General features: G+C 59.2%; 1 protein-coding gene across 4 annotated transcripts in view; it reads left to right on the top strand.

Moving 5' to 3' along the window:
• The first annotated feature begins 1137 nt into the window (after window positions 1-1137).
• The window catches only part of SLC19A1 (solute carrier family 19 member 1), a 31297-nt gene continuing 9728 nt past the window's right edge, over window positions 1138-22706 (top strand). For 2 of the 4 annotated variants that reach the window (XR_004442218.1, XM_033232636.1), the window contains exons 1-5: window positions 2971-3182; window positions 8044-8281; window positions 13913-14672; window positions 15029-15221; window positions 19391-19532. Coding sequence is in view for 3 of the 4 variants with exons in the window: in XM_033232636.1 (XP_033088527.1) it covers window positions 8093-8281; window positions 13913-14672; window positions 15029-15221; window positions 19391-19532 (1284 nt within the window). In the remaining variant the exon portion in view is untranslated. Of the gene's footprint in view, window positions 1401-2970; window positions 3183-3475; window positions 3817-8043; window positions 8282-13912; window positions 14673-15028; window positions 15222-19390; window positions 19533-22706 lie in introns of those variants that run through there. The other 2 variants (XM_033232637.1, XM_033232638.1) reach the window with 2 other exon arrangements.

Genomic DNA, 22706 nt, shown 5'->3' with positions numbered 1-22706 from the left:
GGGGCTGTTTTTGTGTTGCTATAAAGGAATACAGAGACTAAGTATTATACAGAAAAGAGGTTTAATTGGCTCACGGTTCTGCAGGCTGTACAGGAAACATGGTGCCAGCATCTGCTCCTGTGAGGCCTCAGGAAGCTTCCACTCATGGTGGAAGGTGACAGGGAGCCAGTATCACATAGCAAGAGTGGGAGAAGGGGAAGGAAAAGGGGAGTTCCCAGACTCTTTTAAACAATCCACTATCGAGTGAGCTAACTGAACGAGAACTCACTCATCACCAAGGGGATGGTGCTAAGCCATTCATGGCGGATCCGCCCTCATGATCCAACACCCCCCATCAGGCCCCACGTCCACCACGGAATCACATTCCAACATGAGATTTGGAGGGAACAAAGAATCCAAACCGCATCAGTGTGTGTGCGCGTCTCTGCACGTCTGCGTGGAGGTATCTCTATGCATGTGTCCATGTGTTAGCATTTGGTCCAAGCCTTGCTTCCAGAGCCACAGCAGCCACAACAGCACCAGCTGAGGGAAAGGGCTGCTCGAACGCCACTGCCTCCCTGATGCTGATGGGTAACTTAACCACAGGGACAGCCCTGGGTCTCTCCAGCCAAGGCAGAGGATTGGCTGGTTGGTCTCAGAAGGCAGTGGGTGGGCAGGGTCTTCATTCTCTGGCCGAGATTTCTTGGGCCTGGACTATGGGTGCTAAGGCTGCTGAGGAGTGGGGGCCCAGGAGCTGGGGATGGGTCACTGCTGTGGGGTGGGCTGCAGAGCCCACCTGAGCCCCTCCAGGAGGGGAAGGGGTCTCTGTGGCCTGCAGCCCCCAGACATCACTGTATATGGCTGGAGCCTACAGGCTGGAGGGCTGGGATCCATACTGCTGGGCCCCTGCTGATCCCTCCAGCCCAGGGCTTCACCCAGGAACCAGCTCTCCCTCCCATCCCTAACGCTCAGGCACTTAACTATTTGACAAACCAATGATGAAATACGCAAGGACGGGGACCGCTGGAGCCTCATGAGGCCCCAAGCACAGGATCCATTCCCAGATGCCAGTGTCACTCCCAAGTCACCTGCTTTTGTAAGTCTCTATTTTGGGTGGAGCCCTCTGGAAGCCCACACCCTGCTGTCTGTGGCCACTCCTCGCAGCGAAGCCTCAGTGGAGGCTTCTGTAAGGTCTTCACCAGTCTCCTGGCTCCTCCCTCAGAGCAGCTGCCTCCAGAGTATAATTGCCACGTGCGGTTTGTGGTTGCAGCCCCACCCCCCTACTCCGAAGCAGCTCCTGCAGGAAACCTGGGCCTTGTGTGGCTGGGGAACTCCCAGGACTTCTGCCACACAGGTGGACCGGAGGACAGCTTGGGCAGGCAGGGGAAGATTTGCTTGGCTCCACCTGGCCGGAGAGACAGGTGAGGGACTGGCCTTTGTGGGTCCTCTTCGGGCTGTGGCTCCTTGCCTTGCTGTTTCCAGGTGGGAAGGGGGTGGGAGCCAACCTTCTGTGGGAAGGGGTCTAGGAGCCCCGCTGCTGTTCATCCTCACTTCCTCTGGGCTTCCTGGCCTGTCTTGCGCATAAAGGGAGCACACTGCCCTGGAGCGCTGGCCCCATGGCCGGCTCCTCTTTGCCTGGAGGGAAGGAAGGCCGCCTCCTCCTTGGCGTTGCCCCTCCTGTCTTCCAGCAGGCCCAGGGCTCTGCCCACCCGTGGAGAAGGCCGGTACTGGGGAGACAGCCAGGGCTCCCACGAAGCAGGGAGTCCCTCCAGGCGAGGCGCTCCATCCTGTAGTGCTCCCTTAAATTCTGCAAGCTACCCCAGATCCCCTGTTTCCAGCCAACAAATCCTTTTTAAGTTCCTTTGAGATTTGTTCGTGTGGACTCCGGAAAGAAGGCCCAGGCCAGAGCTTTGGGCAGGCGGCCATTTAGGGCAAGGGCGCTGTGCCGGCTTCCCATTGGGGCTGCCCGGCTGGTGGGCAGGAGAGCCAGGGCACCCCTCACACCAGAAGGCAAGTCGTGGACTGTGTCGTCTACACCCGGGAAGGGGTGCATTCCAGGGACGCTGCTCCAGACTCACCGCTCACCTGGAACCCGCAGTCTTGAGGTGTAGGTACCAGGGTGGCCATCCCCTTCTGTTCTGTGCGGCTGACTTCCTGGCTACTCCTTAGCCTTGGGGCCCCCACAGCCCTCGGCTTAGCTTCCCTCCCCATAGCCAGGTCTTGGATAACTCCAGGGTAAAGTGATCCTGTGGCCCCCCACTTCCCCTGTGTCCTGCACAGTCCTGGGGCTTTCGGCGGCGCTGTCTGCTGCAGCCCCGCGCCTTCCTGGGAGAGTGGCCCAGACCTCCCTTCCTGAGTGTGACTGCCCTGCCGTCCCCACCTGCCAGGCCTGCGCGGGTCTTCCCCGGGCTGTCCCTGCTGGGATGGGTACTGGTGGCCCCGGGCCGCGTCCTGGATCCGGCTTGCTCCTTCGCACAAGCCGGTAGGGGTCACCGTCAGGCAGGAGGGCGGGCGGCGGGGGTCCTGGGGGCGCCGGATTCGGGGCCGTGCAGTCCCCAAGAGCAGGCTGTGCGTGTCCCTGTTGGAGCCCCAGGAAGGCGGCCCAGGGCCACCCCTGAGGGCGCGTGGGCCCGCAGCGCTCTGGGATCCGGCTTGCGACCGGCCGGGAAGGCAGGTGTTTAACGGTGCAAAAAGGAATGCACAAGGCCTCGTCCAGGAGGTGGAGGTCGGGAGGGGGGCTAGGGAGGAGGACTAAGGTGGGGACTGGGGGTGGAAAGAACGCGGGGAGAGGGATGGCAGGGTGCCCGCCCGAGGGACCGACAGTTCCGCGCATGACGCCCCAGGATGCTGACGCCGGCGGGGGAGGGGGCCCGAGGGGCGGTCGGGGTCAGGTGGCGGCCCCGGGGTCAGGGCCGCAGCACGAGGGGCCTCGTGACCCGGGCGGGGAGAGGCCGGCGCCGGGGCTGGGAGAGGGCAGTGGGCGGGCGCTGCCGTAGGTGGGAGGATGTCCCGTGGAGACGCTCCTACAGCTGCGCCCAGCCACGCGCGAGGCCCCGCCCTCAAGGCGCGTTCAGTGGGGACGGAGCCGCCCTCCCCGCAGCCGCGGGCCCGCCGCGCCGCCTTGTGGGCGCTGTAGTCCTGGAGTCCGCGTGCGCGGGGCCGGGTCCCGGGAGCCCCAGGGCAGCCGCTCCGCCGAGCCGCAGGTACTGGTGGGGAACGGGGCCGCGTGTCGGGGGCTGCGGGGTGTCTCTTGGCCCTGGGGTAAGTGCGAGGCGCGGGCCGAGGTTTGCAGGGCCCTGTGAAGTGAGTGTGGGGGGCTGGCACTGGGGTCCGCGGGGCTTGGGGAGGGTGCGGGGGCTCGGGCCGGGGTCTGCGGTCTGCGGCCTGGGGGGCCCTGGGGAGGGTGCGGGGCGTGGGCCGGGGTCTCAGCGGGGGGCGCGGTGGGCTGAGAGCCGGGCGCCTGGCAGAACAGTTGCAGTGCAGCGGGTTTCCCGCCGCTAACTTTCCGCCCCAGCCTGCTATTGGGTTGGTGAGGCCCGCCCCCCAGCCTGCCCTCCGCGTCATCCTGGGGCGCCAAGTCCCACCCCCGGGTCTGTAGGAACGCGTGGATCCGGAGTTCGCGTCCAGGCACGTGCTGCTTCGGGACGGGCCAGCCGGCGGGTGAATCCTGCCAGCCACGCGTGGGGCGGGCCCCTGGCACCTCTCCAGGTCATTCTCTCCTGTGCCAGAAGCTTTGTAGGTGCAGCTTCCCCTTGGAGCAGCTGTGAGTGCGGATCCAGCCGAGCAAACCCAAGGCGTCTCAGAGAGAGTCTGGACAGCCGCTGCAGCCCTTCCTGAGTGGGTCCTAACAACACCCTTACAGCAGGAAAGCCATCCCGCTAGGGTCCTGTCCATCAGAAACTCCTGTCCTGGGGAGTCTGGCCTGCCTGGCCTCAGGACACAGGCTAACTAAGGTGGCCCCGAAATCCAGAATGCATCCAGAGGGGAGGTGGGAGAGTCCTTGGAGGTGCCTGTCGGCAGCCCTGTAAAGAGGTGGCCTGTAATCCCAGCACTTTGGGAGGCCAAGACCGGTGGATCACGAGGTCAGGAGATTGAGACCATCCTGGCTAACCCGGTGAAACCCCGTCTCTACTAAAAAATACAAAAAAACTAGCCGGGCGAGGTGGTGAGCACCTGTAGTCCCAGCTACTCAGGAGGCTGAGGCCGGAGAATGTCGTGAACCGGGGAGGCAGAACTTGCAGTGAGCTGAGATCTGGCCACTGCACTCCAGCCTGGGCGACAGAGCGGGACTCTGTCTCAAAAAAAAAAAAAAAAAAAAAGAGGTGGCCTGCCCCCACGGAGACCCAAGGATCCCTGTGCAACCCTGGTTCAATCAGCAGAGCTGAGGCCGCTCTGGCCCAGTGCACCTGCCTGCACTGTCCAGGCCTGGGAGACAGGCTGCATCTCACTGGCCACCTTTGCCTGGGTGCCACCTGTGCACTGCTTGTTGCAATTGCTAATTGCTTTCTTTCCGAAGGGGCTTTGGTGGATTTTTACAATACCGGATAGTACAGTTTTCTGTGCTGGACACAGATGAGAAACAGTGCTTCTCGGGTGTTTGGGCCTGCAGCAGTGATAGCTGGAGGGTCTAATCATGCTCTTAGGAACCCTGAACTTGGTCATCTGAATGGGGGTGGGAGGGTGTGCAATGCTTTCTTCTTCTTCTTCTTTTTAAACTAGCAGGCGTTCTAAAAACGCGACGAACATTCTTGGTTAGCCTTCCAGAGTAGGAGCTGGTTTAAACACGGAATGATAGGTGGTGTTTGCTTTTGTTTTGATTGCGGGTCTCCAGTCTTCTCAGGTGCTTGGAAGGACAGAGCCTGGGCGGGGGTGGTCACAGGGGACACTGGGGATTTGCGGGGGCTGTTACAACCTTCTCCTGAGGCAGGGATTCTCACTGCTTCCCCGTGGCCCTCCTGTCTGGCTGGGACTTCCTTCAGATGCTGGGAAGAGGCCTCAAGCTTATGGGACTGGGCTGGAGTCTAGGCTTCCCCTGGCTTGGGGCTGCATTTCTATGATGGTGACCAAGTTCCCTATCTTTTCTCTTGGAGGTGGTCTTGGTCATGCGCATCTGCCAGTGGGCTACGTTCACTGCACATAAGTTAAGCATGCTGGCAGCAGAGGCTGTTAAGACCAGCAGCACCCCCTTTGCTGGCTGAGACTCTGGCTGTCTCTCCAAGGAAGGAATGTTATGGTCGCTTCTGGAGGTGGCACCTTTCCAAACAGGGGGCCGAAGTACCTGGGGCTCCTGGGGGTCCTGTGGGTGGGGATCTGACTCCTGGGGCCGTGGACTGTGGGCCCAGACCCTGGGCTTAGTTCAGCTCCTGACGGCTCCCGTTGTCTGCGGTGATCTGGTTGCTCTGTGTGTCTGGGGATCGGTGCACCTGTCTAAACCTGCTGATGGGTGGGAAAGTGAGCTTGACAGGGAGTCCCAGGGCCGAATGGGTCTCCCAGTGGGGAGGGGTGGGTGTGGTCTGAGGTATGTCCAGCTCTACCCGTGGCCTCTCTGGGCATCAGGGTCCCTGGTAATGGAGCCCAGCCTTTGTGCACTGATCTTCCCAGCTGTTGTCACAGGCCCTGGGGAGGCGTGGAATGCGAGGCCGAGGCAGGTGACTGTCAGATCTGCCTCAGCCTTGCAGTGGCCCCTGCCTGCGCTTCCTCCTGCCTGGCTGGCTATTTTCATTCTGGCCCTTTGAGAACTTCTGGAGTCCCGGCTGCCTCCGATGGGGGGTGCTGGTCCCATCATCTTCCCAGCCGTGCCCTGCCGTGGAGCTCTGGAAATCTCGAGGTTCCCCAACCCTTCCCCCGCTTCCCTGCAGCCCCCACGGCAAGCCCACCAGCCTGTGCCTTTTAAGAGCTTCCCTGCTGTCACCTGTCTGTGTTCCTTTGTCACAGATGTGAGTGTGTAGAGGTGTGAAGACGGGACCCGGGATGATGCTGATGGCTTTGCCTGAGTGGCCTGGGGAGGGTCCCCCTCTCCGGTCCCTGTAGGCCACCTCTTTCCTAAGCCTGTGTGTCAGGTTGGGGGCAGTTCAGGGACCACTTCCAGCCTGAGTGGTCTCTGATAATCAGAGACTGAGTGCTGAGAGCTTGGGGCAGCTTTTCCTCAGAGTCCCTGGACCCCCAAAGCCGGCCTCACATCGAGGGATGCTCTGAGCACGTGCTGGAGGGTTGGAGGAGACTCTCTCCAAATCCAGACCCTCTGCAGACCCCCTGCCACCCTCCCAAGCAGGCCTTATGGTGAGGCACAACTGTCCGACCGTGTCAGGCCAGTGCAGACAGGACGGCGACCCCGCCCCGTGTGGCTGCCCAGCTGCCCTTGGCATGTGCCGTATCCCCACCCCGCCTAAGCAGCAGGTGGCCTTTCCACGAGCACTCTGCCAGGCCTGGCCTCCAGGAGCAGAGGTCGGCTGATACAGACCTGAGGTGTACCCGTCGGGGACCAGGGCTGGGTCCCGGCCTCACTGAGTTGGCTTGGTGTGGGCCCTGACACACTTGTTTATGACGGCTCACTTTTGACTTACTTGAAAGAGAACTTTACACTGAGGCCTTAAATGGAAAACCAGCACTATGTGGCACCTGGAGACATGATTCTGATAAGTGGACAGGCTGCTACCCTGCAGCTAGAAGGCATGATTTGTGGTGGCGGGATGAGCTCTTGCCCGCACCAGAGGAGCCTTTCTCCTGGGCAGAGTCAGGACTGAAAGAGACAAGCCCTCGGGGCTGCGTGCTGCTGCTGCTCCACCACATGCCCTGGCCGTGTGGGGTGGGGTTGCTGCGGGGATGGTCCCCAAGGTTGGATGCGTGTTGCCTCGTGGATGAAGGCCCGTGGTCTGGGGTGCTCCATTTGGAACGTGTCAGGTCCACTCATGGCTCCTGCTAGCTGCTTTTGTCTAGGATAACCTGCCTCCGGGGATGCTGGGGTCCCTGGGCTCAGGGGCTGGGCCTTGGCTCCATCCCATCCTCCGTCCCATGCATGTTTCACCCCTGGCTGCCCTCAGCCCCCTCAAAGACACCTGCTTTTTCCTCTGCCCTTCCCTCCCTGTGGACTTGGCCTGCATGCCCTTCTGCCAGGGCACAGGGGCGCGTGTGTTTCCCACGCTCGTGTGCAGGATCCAACCCCAGGCTGATGGGGACCTAAGGCTGGTACCTGCAGCCACCCAGTGTCGGCCACCCGTGGTGTGACCAGGTGTGTGCCCGGCCTCCAGCAGCGTCTGTTCTGCCTGTGCCCTCCCCGGGCCACCTGGGTGCTTCTACAGCAGCAGCAGGCATGTGGGCTGCCCTTAGGCCTGTGGGGTGAGGTGTGCCCGCCCGGCCGCCACAGCCACACGCGCTGCCCAGCAGTGACATGAGTCTGCTATGGCCCCAAACCCTAAATTTTGTTAGTATAGTTAATATAGTAAGTCAGTTCGTTAATTAACTTGGTTTTGAGTGGCATTTATTTTTATTTATTTTTTTTTTTTTTGAGGCGGAGTCTCGCTCTGTCTCCCGGACTGGAGTGCAGTGGCCGGATCTCAGCTCACTGCAAGCTCCGCCTCCCGGGTTTACGCCATTCTCCTGCCTCAGCCTCCCGAGTAGCTGGGACTACAGGCGCCCGCCACCTCGCCCAGCTAGTTTTTGTATTTTTAGTAGAGACGGGGTTTCACCGTGTTAGCCAGGATGGTCTCGATCTCCTGACCTCGTGATCCGCCCGTCTCGGCCTCCCAAAGTGCTGGGATTACAGGCTTGAGCCACCGCGCCCGGCCTTGATTGGCATTTAAATCACTCCATGTGACTGGAGACATCCCTCAGCCTTAGAGACCCTGGAGGTGGTGACAGCCTGGCCTGGGGGACTCCGGAGCAACTCAGGTATGGGTGGCTCCCAGTTTGGTGCTGCAGGGTGAGGATGGGTCCGGGGTCTGCGTTCGTCTCGAAGGTGGTTGGTCCTGAGTGGCGAGGAGGAGGCCGGCACTGGGCCTCATTCTGCGGGGTGGGGAGGCCTACAGACTATCTTCTGAGCTGCCCTGACTCCACCCCTCCTTCCAGGCAGAGTGTCACCATTGTCCCCTCCGGAGCTGCATGTGACCTGAGCAGCATGGTGCCCTCCAGCCCAGCGGTGGAGAAGCAGGTGCCTGTGGAACGTGGGCCTGACCCTGAGCTCCGGTCCTGGAGGCGCCTTGTGTGCTACCTGTGCTTCTACGGCTTCATGGCGCAGCTACGGCCAGGGGAGAGCTTCATCACGCCCTACCTCCTGGGGCCAGACAAGAACTTCACGCGGAAGCAGGCACGTAGGCGCCAGGATGTCGGGGCGGCTGCCTGTGGGTGGGTGGGGAGCAGCTTTGGGGGCCAGGGCGCTTTTCCTGTTGGAGGCGTGAGCACTTGAGGCTGGAGAGGGTGAGTGGCCATGTCAGCTGATAATGGTCCCGGAGCGAACCCGGCTGGGGTCTCACACCCCCTGCAGCGGGCACCATCAGATGGAGGGGCCTGGCTGCGGCTTAATAACCAGGCTAGATAAAAAGTGATACTGTTCCTGCCGAGAGGGAGCCTGCCCCACCCCACCTGCCAGGCTGGGCTCATCGGCCCTCCTGGAGGAGGAAGCCCACGTCCAACCCTGCTGGGCACCTGCCTCCAACAGACTTAGTGGCTATTTATCTAAAGAGATTATTGAAGGAATTTTCATTTTACTCAGCCATGAGGACAAAGGGTCTTATTGAAACTGTTCTAATAGACTTATGCCCAGTCACAGGTCTCTCAGGCCACGTGAACGGTGGAGGCAGGAGCGGCCGTATCTGAAGCAGTTTCCTCCTGGGGCTGTGGGGTCCTTGTCCATACGGCATGTCCGCACAGGAGGAGCCTGGAAGCTCTCACAGGCTGCCGGCCCAGCTGATCACCCCGACACCCCATCTCAGGGCCTGGGGCCTGCTCACCTGCCCATCCCAGCCGCTGTCCCCGTCCTCTGCAGCACAGCCACCTGGCCCCTGCACCCACATTGCTGTCGCTAGGCGTGCCTCTTGTTCCCTGTGTCTCCTGGCCGGAAGCCGGGCCCCCATCCCTCACAGACCCTAGAATTGTGAAACTGATGTGCAGCCAAGGGGTGTGGTCTTGGAAAAGTGGAGGTGCTGCCCTTCCCGCGTGCCCGGCTCAGAGCACCATGCGTGTGTGACTGTGTCTAGTCCCACGGCCAGCACTGCTAGCCGCCAGGGCGGGGTCACTTTCCAGGTGAGGACAGGGTCTTTTCCTGGCTCTGGCTGTCGGTGGCGGGGCTGGGGCTGGAGCGGCAGAGCTATCTCCTTGACCCCTCATGAAGTGCCTTCTGCTCCTGGCCAGTCTGCCCCTCTCCCTGCCACCCACTGACCAGATGGCATCTCTGCTCTTAATGGAGGGCCACTGTCAACCGCCAAGGTTATTTATAGGGATGAGCATTATGTGTGGCGTTTCCCTTAAAATAACACAATAAGAAAAGTCTCTAGAGCGAAAATGTTTAAATCCCATCTGCCTGCCCTCTCATGTTGCACATTAACGGATTACAAAGTAGATTCCAGAAATTAAGCCATTCCACCAGGCCTTGGATGTCATCAGAGGGACGATGGGTGCAGGTGCTCTGTGCACCTGCCACTTGGCGGGGGCCCCGATCTCAGCTCCTCTGGCTGCAGGAGAGGCCGGAGGAGAGCTTTATCGCTCCCTGCCTCCCGGTCCAACAAGAACTTCTGACGGGAGCAGGCACGTGGGCGCCGAGGGGCGGGGGCGGCCACCGGTAGGTGGATGGGGAACAGCTTTGGGGGCAAGGGGGGCCCAGCCTGCCAGTACTTGCCAGTCCCTGTTGTTGCCGGGTTTGTGTCTAGGAAGTTTGCGTAAGTGGTGTCTTGTGACCCAGCTTTCGCAAGTTGCTCTCCTGCCCAGTCTGACTTAAGAGATGTTCCACGTGGGTTCAAGGGTGTTCTTAAGCTGCGCCTACCGGGTTGAACTACAAGGTGCTTATCTGGTGCTTTGCTGGAGGCGATTAGGGGATTCCGGTTTCTGCCACTGCTTGGTGATGGCTTCGGGTAGAGCACGAGCCGGCAGCCTCAGGCAGTGGGCCTGAGTGACCCAGCTGGCCCGGGCTGGCATTTCCAGCTCACTCCTGGGGCAAATGCTGCTTCCTATGCAGCCTGCCACGGGCTGCCTGTGTTCCCCTCACCAGCTCGGGTGGGCTGCTGAGCGCCAGCCATCTGGCCACTGTGAGGAGCGTGGTTTCCTTTGCTCACATTTGCTCTGCCTCCATTTCTCCCGCCGTGGGCCAGTGTTTCCTGGCATCCCTGCGGGTGCTGTCCTCCTTGGACCTGGTTCCCTCTTCTGCTTCCTGGAGACCCTGTGCCCTTGGGATCAGACTGGCTGTGTGTTACATCTGATGTTTCTCTGGAGTCATTTTGAATTTGGCCACATTTCCCTCTGGGGTTTCTGCTTTGAGTGGCAGCTGAGAGTGCTTTCCACGGCTGGGTCCGCGAGGTGCTCCTGGGTGGGTTGCGGTTGCCTGGAACCTCACTGGAACTGTGCTGTGTGGTGGGAGCTGCAGCCCCCACCGTCCTCCAGGGAGACCCCCGGCCCAGGACCCTGTGCACAGCCATTCTTCCTGACCCGTGGCCCATGCCCCATCCCCAGCCAGTCCCTGTTGGGTGCCCTTCTCTGGCATCCAGTCCTGCTGCCCCACGCCCGGCCCTGCCCCAACGTCCTGCCTGCCTTCGGGCCTTGCCCACCTTCCCACCTCCCTGTTCAGAGAAGCCTCCCTTGCTGTCCAGGTGTAAATTTGGGTGCAGCTCCCTGCACTCTGCCCATTCAGCCTGGACCCCAACCACAACCTGTGGAGAACAGGGCGGACGCTAGGCTCAGGCAGCAGGAGGCTGTCCTCATGTCAGAGCCGTGGCCGCCTGACAGATGCCACCTCCCTGCTGGGACCGTTGTGGGGGCCCCTCCCCCAGCAGCCTAGTAAGTGGGTCGCAGGTCACAGCTCTGGGCAGAGCCTCCCTGCTGTCTGCCTGCCAAAGCTGAGGAATGGGGAGTAGGGGCCATCGAGGAGGTGCAGGGAGAGGAGCAGGAGGGCCCTGGGTGGGTGCTGGGGGGTGTTCAGGCTCCACCTTGACCCTGTGGTCTGCCAAGGGGGAGCTCTGCACTCGGTTCCTCAACTAAGACCAGGAGGTGCCTGATGAGGCCCCGGCCTGCAGAGCCGGTTCCTGGTGGAAGAGGAGATGAGCGAGGTGGGCGAGGCTTCTAGGACCCCCAGCGCCCTTTTCCAGAGAGCCGTGGGCTCTGGGGAGAGCCTCTTTGCTGGTGGGCTACCATTTTGACTCTGGGCTGTGGGCAGGACCTGTGCCCTGGCCAGGGGCTGAGGCGGTCATGCCCCCGCGCGGCCTCCTGTGTCTGGGGGTCAGGGGTCCCTGAGGCCCTAGGAGGGCCCCTGCCTCTGAGCCGCTTCTTTGGGAATCTGCAGGGGTTCCCTGGGCTGGCCCCGAGGAGGAGCCTCCCGCGGTCAAGCAGGCCGTCAGCCAGGAGAGCTTGCCCACGGTGGGGCTGTTGGATGTCCCCAGGACATTGCTGTAAACACAGTGCAGAAGCCGATGGCTGGCCCTGAGGCTCTCTGTGACCCGGCATGGTCACTCAGCCTCCTGGTGCCTGACCTACCCTCAGAGTGTCCCGGAATGTCCTGAGCAGGATGGAGTGCAGGAGGGACCTTGGGTGCCTGGTGCTGCTGGGACCACAGCCTTCAGGTCAGCCTGGTCTCCATGACGGTGCAGGCTCCGGGGTGCGACCTCAGGGTGCCCTGAGGTGGGGTCTCTGGGCAGCCTTCCCCTGAGCCCCTGGGAAGCTTCTCAGCATGCTGGCCTGGCTGCAGGGTCCTGTTCCCCAGCTGTTCACGGTAGCCAGTGGCCAGACTCCGAGCACATCGGGCCACACATCTTGGGTATGCTGAGAGGCCCTGGGGAGGAGGCGTGGCTCGGCACAGCACCCCTATGCTGACCCAGGGTTTGGTCTTCTCAAGTGTGGCTGGCAGGGGCTGAGGTCACCTGGGACAGCATGAGTAGGGCTGTGGGGTTGCTGGTGGTCAGGCCTGAGTCAGGTGGGGCCTACTGGAGGCCCAGAGTCCAGCAGGGCCCTGCTGGCCCACCTGGTACCAACCTCCAGCAGATCTGAGGTGGGGTCTGGTGGGGCCCCTGGGCAGGACCACCTGCTGAAAATGCACCTGGGCCCCAGGGGAGGCTCCAAGCATAAGGTGGCTCCCACATCAGTCCCCAGGGAGGGGCAAGGCAAGCGGCTTGGGCCTCACGAGGGTGGGGCCTCTTCCTCTGGACTGTGCCCAGGTGAGCCCAAGTGTGCCTGCAGAAGCCCTGGCCCCTGCCAAGCCAGCTGGGGACATTTGGTGCCTGCCTGGAGTAGAGTCTGGGGCAGTGCCCTCTGACCTTGTCCTGTAGGAGGTAGCACCCCCAGACCCATGCCCAGCTCCACGTTCACATGGAAGGTGGATGTATGTTGAGGCCACAGGCACAGAAGCCAGGCCCGGAGTGTCCACCGGCAGCTCAGTGGCCAAGGCTGTGGAGCTGGGTTCCCACATAACATGATGGAGGAGGTGGGGGTGGGCAGGCCGACAGCCTGTGCTCCCCCTCCTGGGTGGGTGCAGGGCAGCTGCAGGGGTGCTTGCCCCCCTCCCTGCCCCTGGGTTGGAGCCTGGCCTGAAAGACCTTGCTCTGGGGACAAGTGTGAGATGGGAGTGCGCAGCCCAGGGCCCTCTGCCCTTCCCCACGCCCTCTCTTTCTCCTTCTTCCCTTTCCTGTCTTTCTTCCCCTGCTGGGTTCCCCACAGTCCCTCCCACGAACCTGCCGTTCCTGATCCTGCTCTTCCTTTCTGTGCCTTCTGTTTTCGTCTCTCTCCAGGAAGGATGGAAGGAACTTGTGTTAGTGTGAATGTGTTATGGGTTACAGCTCTGTTTTCCATATTGTTTAAGATGAAATAAAACCATGTTTTTTATTTTAATAAAAATAGAGAAGCGGCCGGGCCGGTGGCTCAAGCCGTAATCCCCTCACTTTGGAGGCCGAGACGGGCGGATCACGAGGTCAGGATCGGACATCCTGGCTAACACGGTGAAACCCCGTCTCTACTAAAAATTACAAAAAACTAGCCGGGCGAGGTGGCGGGCAGTAGTCCCAGCTACTCGGGAGTGAGGGGAGATGGCGTGAACCGGAGGCGGCGCTTGCAGTGAGCTGAGATCCGGCATTGCGCTCCAGCCTGGGCGACAGAGCGAGACTCCGCTCAAAAAAAAAAAAAAAAAAAAAAAAAAAAAAAAAAAAAAAAAAAAAATAGAGAAGCTGGCTGGTGTGGTGGCTCGCGCCTGTAATCCCAGCACGTTGGGAGGCCAAGGCGGGCGGATCACCTGAGGTCAGGAGTTCGAGACCAGCCTGTCCAACATGGTGAAATCCCGTCTCTACTAAAAATACAAAAATCAGCCAGACATGGTGGCACGCACCTGTAACTCGGGAGGCTGAGGCAGGAGAATTGCTTGAACCTGGGAGGTGGAGGTTGCAGTGAGCTAAGATTGTACCATTGCACTCCAGCCTGGGTGACAGAGCAAGACTCTGTCTCAGAAAAAGTAAAAATAAAAATAGAGAAGCTTAGATGAACAGGATTGTTAATCACAATTCCTTCTGTGGCTACTGTCAGCTTTCTGCAGGCAAATGCTCCCAGGCTCCCGGGAGGGTCGCGAGTCAGAGGTCCCCGTTCAGAGAGGACGATGCAATGGGACATGGGACAGGGGCGTGTTGGGGAGAGGGGTCACACCAGGCAGTGTTGGGGCAGGAAGCCGTCAGCAGCCATGACCTCGCGCGGGCTATGTCTGCTGCAGCCTCAGCATTGCTAACGCCTAGTGGGGCGCCTGCCCGCCTGTCCGCAGGTCACCAACCAGATCACGCCGGTGCTGTCGTACTCCTACCTGGCCGTGCTGGTGCCCGTGTTCCTGCTCACCGACTACCTGCGCTACACGCCCGTGCTGCTGCTGCAGGGGCTCAGCTTCGTGTCGGTGTGGCTGCTGCTGCTGCTGGGGCACTCGGTGGCGCACATGCAGCTCATGGAGCTCTTCTACAGTGTCACCATGGCCGCGCGTATCGCCTACTCCTCCTACATCTTCTCTCTCGTGCGGCCCGCGCGCTACCAGCGTGTGGCCGGCTACTCGCGCGCTGCCGTGCTGCTGGGTGTGTTCACCAGCTCCGTGCTGGGCCAGCTGCTGGTCACCGTGGGCCGAGTCTCCTTCTCCACGCTCAACTACATCTCGCTGGCCTTCCTCACCTTCAGTGTGGTCCTCGCCCTCTTCCTGAAGCGCCCCAAACGCAGCCTCTTCTTCAACCGCGACGACCGGGAACGGGGCGAAGCCTCGGCGTCGGAGCTGGAGCGCATGAACGCCGGCCCGGGAGGGAAGCTGGGGCGCGCGCTGCGGGCGGCCTGTGGGGACTCCGTGCTGGTGCGGATGCTGCGGGAGCTGGGGGATAGCCTGCGGCGGCCGCAGCTCCGCCTTTGGTCCCTCTGGTGGGTCTTCAACTCGGCCGGCTACTACCTGGTGGTCTACTACGTGCACATCCTGTGGAACGAGGTGGACCCCACCACCAACAGTGCACAAGTCTACAACGGCGCGGCCGATGCTGCCTCTACGCTACTGGGTACGCGCGCCCTGGTCCCCGAGGCTCTCCGTTCACCCCCCTGCCCCGTGGATCCTTACCCCGGAGGCTCCCCTTTGCCGCCCCATGCCCCGTGGATACCTTAACCCAGAGCCTCCCCACCACCTCCCCCTGCCCCGTGGATGCTTCCCCCAGAGGCTCCGCGCCACCTCCCCCTGCGCCGTGGATGCTTCCTCCAAAGGCTCCCCGCCACCTCCCCCTGCGCCGTGATGCTTCCTCCAAAGGCTCCCCGCCACCTCCCCCTGCCCCGTGGATACGTTCCCTCAGAGGCTCCTGCCACCTCCCCCTGCCCCGTGGCCCCCCAGGGCCACTGCAACGCCCCATCCCTCCCGTCTCAGGTGCCATCACGTCTTTCGCCGCGGGCTTCGTGAAGATCCGCTGGGTGCGCTGGTCCAAGCTGCTCATCGCGGGCGTCACGGCCACGCAGGCCGGGCTGGTCTTCCTTCTGGTGCACACGAGTAGCATCTGGCTGTGCTATGCGGCCTTCGTGCTGTTCCGCGGCTCCTACCAGTTCCTCGTGCCCATCGCCACGTGAGTTCCAGAAGGGTGGGGAGCCGGGGGTGGGCAGGCACCAGGATCACGCCCCGCACTTCGCCAGGTGCTCCCATCTTCCCGCCGCGCCCCAGCGACTGTGCCATTGCTGGCCCCGCCAGCCACCTGGAGCTGACCAGGGTCCCCGCTTGTCTCTTCCTGGGACCTGGGACATCCCTGCCTGTGCCGTCCAGCTGCTACCCCAGGCCCTCCGCGCTCCTCTCTGAAGCCTTCTGGGCTTGCTGCCCTGCTCCCAACCCCATCCTCCAGGCCGCAGGCTGCTGAGACCCCATCCAGGCAGGAGGGGGAGCATGCACCTGTGTGAGTTCATCCTCAGCTTACACTCACACTAGGCACTCACACCACACGCTCCCACATGGACACACACCACACACTCATGAACACACACCACATGCTCACAGACGGACACACCACACAGACACACCACACCCACATGGACACAACACATGCTCACACACGGACACACACCACACACACGGACACACCACACACATGAACACCACACACATGAACACACCACACACACGGACACACCACACATGTGAACATACCACACACATGAACACACCACACGCGGACACACACCACACACACGGACACACACCACACACACGGACACACCACACACATGAACACCACACACATGAACACACCACACACACGGACACACCACACATGTGAACATACCACACACATGAACACCACACACATGAACACACCACACACACGGACACACCACACACAGACACACCACACACTTGAACACACCCACACATGGACACACACCACACGTGAACACACACCACACTCACATGGATACACACCACACACGTGAACACACCACACACGGACACACCACACACATGAACACATGCTCACACATGCACACCCACCACACATGTGAACACATACCACACACCAATGGACACTCACCACACGTGCACACATGGACAAACACCACACTCACACATGGATATTTCATACATGGACACAGACTACACATGGACACCACACACGGACAAACGCACGCTCACATGAACACACCACACACTCGGACACACACCACACGCTCACACATGGACACACCCACACATTGACACACCTACCACATACTCAGACCACACACACTGACACACTCAGACACTGACCCTGTGTGCTCACACCGGCCCCTGCCTCCCTGGACCTGCCCCCTCTTTCCTGCCAGCTGGGAGGACTTTGGCCCCAGCTCTCCTTCCTGGGCCTCCACTCCAGGGTGGCCTCCGAGCCCTGTCTCCCTCCCTCCGTGGGTCGTCCCCCTGAGGCTTACGCTGGCCACGAGCCTGTTGAGCTGAGAGCACCCTGCCGACCCTTGCATTGTGCCCTCTGCGTTGGTAGCCTCATCCCTGCAGCATTCTGCCTGGATGTGCCCAGCCCCATACTTCCCTGTCCTCCCCACACGCAGGCAGCAGTCTCCTGGCAAGGGCAGCCCGGCCCACCCTTCTCTCCTGCCCCTGCCATACTTGGGTTCCTTTTGCTCCTGTGTGGCCGCCTTCTCCATGCTCCCTGAGGCCCACACAGGGCTCTTGCTGCCCCCAGCTCCTGAAGGCCCCCCTCCCTGACTTGCCAGCACTGTGGAAAGTGCCAGGGCCTCTGCTGATGTGCTGTCCCATTGCTGCATCCAGGGGGACAACGCCTGAAAGGTTTTAGTTATAAAATCATTGATGCCCATCGCAGAAAATCCAACACAGTGCAGCAGTGTGCAAAGCAGAAAACCGCCATTTGCTGTGGGGAATCCCAGCATTTTCTGCTTGTCTGTGTTGGGTTGATGTCGGACACAGACGTAGGTGGTCACTCCGGGTCATGAGTGGTGGGCCTTACAACCCACCCCCAGTCTGTGGGTAAAGTCACCATTTCTATTTTTCTTACAACAGAAGAACACTGAGATGAATGCCCTTCTACCTACATTTTTCTTTCCAAATTCTAATAATGGCCCTCAGGTGGATTCCTGGAAGGGGAATGGCCAGGTTGGAGAGTATGTGCTTTTGAAAGGTTTCTGTCAATATTGCAGGTACCCTGCAGGCTGGCCTGCGGGGCTTTCTCCCCATCAGGATGTGGAGTGGCCTTCCCACCCTCCCTGAGACCCTGATGGACCAGCTGGGCTCCCAGCCTTTCCTTCACAAGAGAGAGGCCAGCCAGCCTGCTGTGGACTGACTGGCCCCTGTGTGTCTCCTGACTGTGTTGGGACTCGCTTTCCTCTCCTGATCTGGGGAGCGCTCATCTGTATCATGTATTTTCAATCATCTGTGCCCCCATCATGCCCCACACTCGTTTGCCTTTAATTCAACTCCCAGTGTTTCTCAGTGTCCTTGGAAGCACTCTGGGGGCTGGCCTACCCAGCGCCAGCGTCCAGAAGCTCGTTTGTGCTGGGTTCTCCCTGTTGTTCATCTGCCCTTTGTCCTGCTGATCCTGCTCACTGGGACCTCCGTGTGCTTCTCGTCCTCACTGCCACCCGCCCCCCTATCTGCACTGTCCCCGCTGTCCCCCCATCTCCAGTGCCTGGCAGCACAGACACCTCTGCCCTTCTCTAAAGAGTTTCTGGCATTTTTGTTTATTTTTTCTTTAGGTGAATTTTAGGATTTTTTTTGTCCAGTTCTTTTTTTCTTTTTTTTTTTTTTTAAAGCACTTTGCAGATTTTAATTGGAACTGCATCTGAAGACTAGTTTCTTTGCAGAGCACCAGAAGCCTTGTGTGTGACCTCTCCATGTCAGGAATGTGGTGCCTTCATTCCTGGACATGTGCATGCCACCGCCCACTTCCAGGGCTCGCGGTAACCGGCTGTTACCTCCAGGGCCTGCCCTGCCTGGCTGCCACTCACCTCCAGGGCCCCCCCTACCCGGCTGCCATTCACCTCAAGGCCTGCTCTGCCTCCAGGCCCACCCACCTCCCACCCAGCTGCCACTCACCTTCAGGGCCCGCCCTGCCTGGCTGCTGCTCCCTCACCGACTCTGGTTTCACTGCTCTTCTAATTTATCGAACATTTAACCATGAAAGACTTTCGTTCCAGACTTTTCTGTCAGTGCCCAGGGGTTCTCTTGATGATGATTTTCTGAGTGTTTTGAGATGCCTGTGACCTGGTCCGTCCCAGAGCTCATGGGAGCCCTTCTAGGCATCTTGTTGAGTTTGTGTTTTGTGACACCCATTGTACAGGTTCAGCATCCCTCATCAAAACAGCCAGAATTCAGCCGGGTGCGGTGGCTCACGCCTTTGATCCCAGCACTTTGGGAGGCCGAGGTGGGCAGGTCACCTGAGGCCAGGAGCTCGAGACCAGCCTGGCCAACATGGTGAAACTGTCTCTACTAAAAATACAAAAATTAGCTGGGTGTTGTGGCGCATGCCTGTAATTCCAGCTACTCGAAGCCTGAGATAGGAGAATTGCTTGAACCTAGGGGTCAGAGGTTGCAGTGAGCTGAGATGGTGCCATTGCACACCTGGGCAACAGAGTGAGACTCCATCTAAAAAATAATAACAACAACAACAACAACACAAAAAAAATCCAGAATTTGAAATACTCCAAAATCTGACAGTTTTTGAGCTCTGAAAGACAATGCAGTGGAAAATCCCACACCTGACCTTGTTTGACGAGTCTCAGAACACGGTCGAAAGTTTCTTCATGCACAAAATTACTCCAGAACTCAGGGTGAGGCCCTGGGCAGTAGCAGCCCCTTTGGCTTACAAATATCTGTTAGGTATTATATAAAATCACCTTCTGGCTGTGCGTATACAGTGTATATGAGCATAAATGAATTTCATGTTTAGACTTGGGTTCCATCCTCAAGGTATCTCCTTATGGATATGTGAATATTCCAAAATCCAAAACCTCTGGCCCCAGGCATTTTGGATAAGGGATCCTCACCCTGTACTGAACCAGGGGGATGCAGCAGCTCCCAGAATGGCCCCTCAAGGGTGGGTGGCCTGGGTGCTGGCTCCTGCCTGGCAGGGGCGGGCATGTGTGGGAGAGATGGGGGCCTGGTGGGGGGGCTTATACATGCCCTGGGACCCCATGGCTGCCAGGCGAGTCATGGGCTGGTGGGAGCCGGGCCGCAGGCTTTTCCCTGTTGCTGCTTCTCGTTCTCCCAGCAGCACCTGATCTGCCCGCTCTTCCTGTTCAGCTTTCAGATCGCATCTTCTCTATCTAAAGAGCTCTGTGCCCTGGTCTTCGGGGTCAACACGTTCTTTGCCACCGTTGTCAAGACCATCATCACCTTCATCGTCTCGGACGTGCGGGGCCTGGGCTTCCCAGTCCGCAAGCAGGTGAGCCCATTTCAGGCCTGCATCCTCGGGGAGGGAAGCTACTTGTGGGGACATTGCCAAGGCCTCCTGGTGCCCTCCTGATGTGGAACCCACTGTGGGCCGGGGGCACAGGGTGCGGGCCTGGGGCTTCCAGTGGGACACACCAGGCCAGTGAGAGCAGGAAATGAGAGAGACCCCAGCAGGGCTCAGTTGTTGTGGGTGGGAGCCTCCGTCAGGCCCTGGGCCTTGGTGGAAGTGACTGAGCCTCTGCTCGCCAAGGTGGACCTGTCCTTGTCTCTGCTCTCTGCCTGTGGCTGCCGGAACTTGGTGTCCTTGAGCCCTGGCTAGAGGCCACGTGAGCTTTGTTCTCTTCAGGAGGGAGAGCTGAGCAGAGCCACTCAGCAGTGTTGGCATGCAGGCTTCTAGCGGGTACCCTCCCCTTCCCCACCTCTGGTGGGCCTTTGCTGCTTCTAAGAGGAGCTGGAAAACACACATTTAACTCCTGAGGGTCCCAGCCAAGGCCGGGTCTCCAAGTGAGCTGGATACAGCCATGGTGGCGTGGTGTGAGAGGTCCTCCCGGGCTCCTCAGGACTGCCCTGCCCCAGCCTGCAGCTAGACAGATGCGCTTGGCGAGTGGAACAAGGGCTTTGTCCACCTGCGGCCCAGGTCTCACTGGGCAGGAGGACTGTCAGGGCTGGCCCTGATCCTCTGAGGGTGCCACGTCTGTTCAGCCTCGGTGACTCTGGAGCTCAGGATGAGGCCTGGGCAACAGCAGGCATCCCCTTCGGCTTGCGAATGCCTGTTAGGTGAGGGTGGCTGTTGCTCACTCATCGAAATGCATCCTTCAGCCCAAGAGTGTCATTAGGGCCTGTCCACACTGGCAGGCCACATGGCCCCGTTCCACAGAGCCCTCTGGGTGCAACGCCCCTGACCCAGATGTGAACACTCAGGGTGGTGACCCTCTGAGGCCCGGGGGTGAATGCGTCCAGGCCTGGCCTGGGTGGACACAGCCTCCTGGTGGCTGGGCTGGTCTCAGGTCTGCAGAAAGGGGGCCCAGAAGGCTTCTGTTGAATGCATGGCCCCGGGGGTGGGGCTGCTGGCAGCAGTCCAGCTGGCCTTGGAGGGGCTCCAGCACCCCGTAGGAAGTCCTCCCCATTCTTGGAGCCCCTAGTTACCTCTGCCCCCAGACAGCGGTGGCTGCCAGCGTGTATGGGCAGGGAGGGCCTGTCCCAGGGAGACTCCAAGGGCCCTGTGTGGCCCCCGCCAGGCTGGGCCTGGCTTTTGACCTGCCTCTGGGTACTGACTGCCCCTGACTACTGTGCCCCCCCACAACCTACATCCCTCTGTGACTGCCTCTTGTTCAGCCCCTGGCAGCTGGAGGGGCAGATGCCTGAGGGCCCTTTAGGGACCCTGTGCGTGTGCTCCCCTGCAGCTGCCCTGTGGAGGGGGCGCCTCCCAGTGGACTTCTAAGGGCCCATGGGGGCTTGGTGCAGGGGTGCTGCAGTTCTTCCCGAGAGGGCTGCTCACGAGGAAGCCCCTTCCCTTCCTCAGCTGGTCCTTGTCCTGGTGTGGCCATGGAGGCCGTGGGGAGATGGCTATGGGGAGGTGGAGGCAGGTTCTGGCCTGTGGTTCCTGGCTGCCTCTTGTCACATAGAAAAAAACACACGGACTTTTCTCTGGCTGGTTTGATTTCCAGGTTAAAAAGTAACTAGTGGGGCATTTTGCTCATGGCTAGACATCCTGCTGGGTCTAGAGGAGGTGGTGCCGGCTCATCTTGCCCCCCCTGCCTGTTACTGGGTGCTGAGTGTCCACTCTCGCTCCTCCAGCATGGGGAGAACAGCTGGAGGAGTTCAGACTTGGCTGCGGGTAGAGTCTGGAGACGGGTGGGAGCTGTGATGGAGCACCGCGGGGCAGACAGGCCTGGAGCTTGCCTGGGTTTGCCTGCTTTTTAAATTAAGCTTTATATTTGGGTAATCTTATATTCACATGCTGTTTAATAAATAATACAGGGAGATCCATGTACCCCATACCCAGTTTTCGCAGTGGTCACATCTTACAGTTCTGCAGCACATCACAACCAGCATGGTGACAGTCAGGATCCAGAACATTCTGTCCCCACAGGGATCCCTCACGCCGCTCTTTACAGTCACGGCCCACCCTGCTCCCAGCCTCACCTCCTCTTTAACCCCTGGCAACCACTGCCTTCTTCTCCACTTGTACAAGTTTGTCATTTCAGGAGTGTTATATAAACACAGTTATGCATTGGATATCGTTTAGGGATTGGCGCTTTTCACTCAACGTTGTTCTCTGAACATTCATCCAGGTTGTTATTGTGGCTCTAGCTGATTCCTTCTTGCTGCTGAGTGGTGTTCCAGGGTGTGGATACAGCAGGCTTTATTTAACTCTTCACTATGAAAGACTTGTTTCCAGTGTGGGGTATTACAAATAAAGCTGCTACAGACATTCTTTTATAGGTTTTTGTGTGAATATAGGTTTTCCTTTCCCTGGGACACACACCCAGAAGTGCAAATGTTGGGTCACGAGGTAGTTGCCTGTTTATGAAGAAGAAACCTGCTTTCCACAGCAGTTGTACCTTTTTGTATCCCCACCAGACTTTGAGAGATCAGTCACAGCGTCTTCAGTATGTCGCGTTGCTACTCGTTTTTATTTTGGCCATTGTGATAGGTGTAGTGATATTTGATTGTGGTTTTAATTTGCATTTCCCTGGGGGATAATGTTTTTTAATTTGCATTTCCCTGGTGGATAATGATGTTGAACATCTTTTTATGTCCTTATTTTCCGTTTGCAAAATCTTCACATCTTCTGCCGTGGATTTTTCTCATTGGATTGTTCATTTTCATACTCTTGAGTTTTAAGCATTGTTTGTGTATTCCAGATTTTAGTCCTTTGTTGGATATATACAGTTTGCAGTTTTTTTCAACTCTGTAGCTTGTTGTTTCATCTACTTAACATGGTCTTTTATAGAACAAGTGTTTTTTTAACTCCCACGAGGTCTGATTTAACAGTTTTTCCTTTTATGGAAACTCTTTGCCTAGCCCTAAATTCAGAAGATTTTCCTCAAATTTCTTTTTTAAAGTTTTGTGTTTTTACATTTAAGTCTCTGATCAGCTTTGAGTTAATTTTTATATAAGATGTGAAGTTTGGCTGGGCGCTGTGGCTCAAGCCTGTAATCCC

Source organism: Trachypithecus francoisi, unplaced genomic scaffold, assembly GCF_009764315.1.
Source record: "Trachypithecus francoisi isolate TF-2019V2 unplaced genomic scaffold, Tfra_2.0 Lachesis_group14, whole genome shotgun sequence".
In the NCBI taxonomy this organism is placed as follows: Eukaryota; Metazoa; Chordata; class Mammalia; order Primates; family Cercopithecidae; genus Trachypithecus; species Trachypithecus francoisi.
This window is presented reverse-complemented; position numbering and strand designations above follow the sequence as displayed.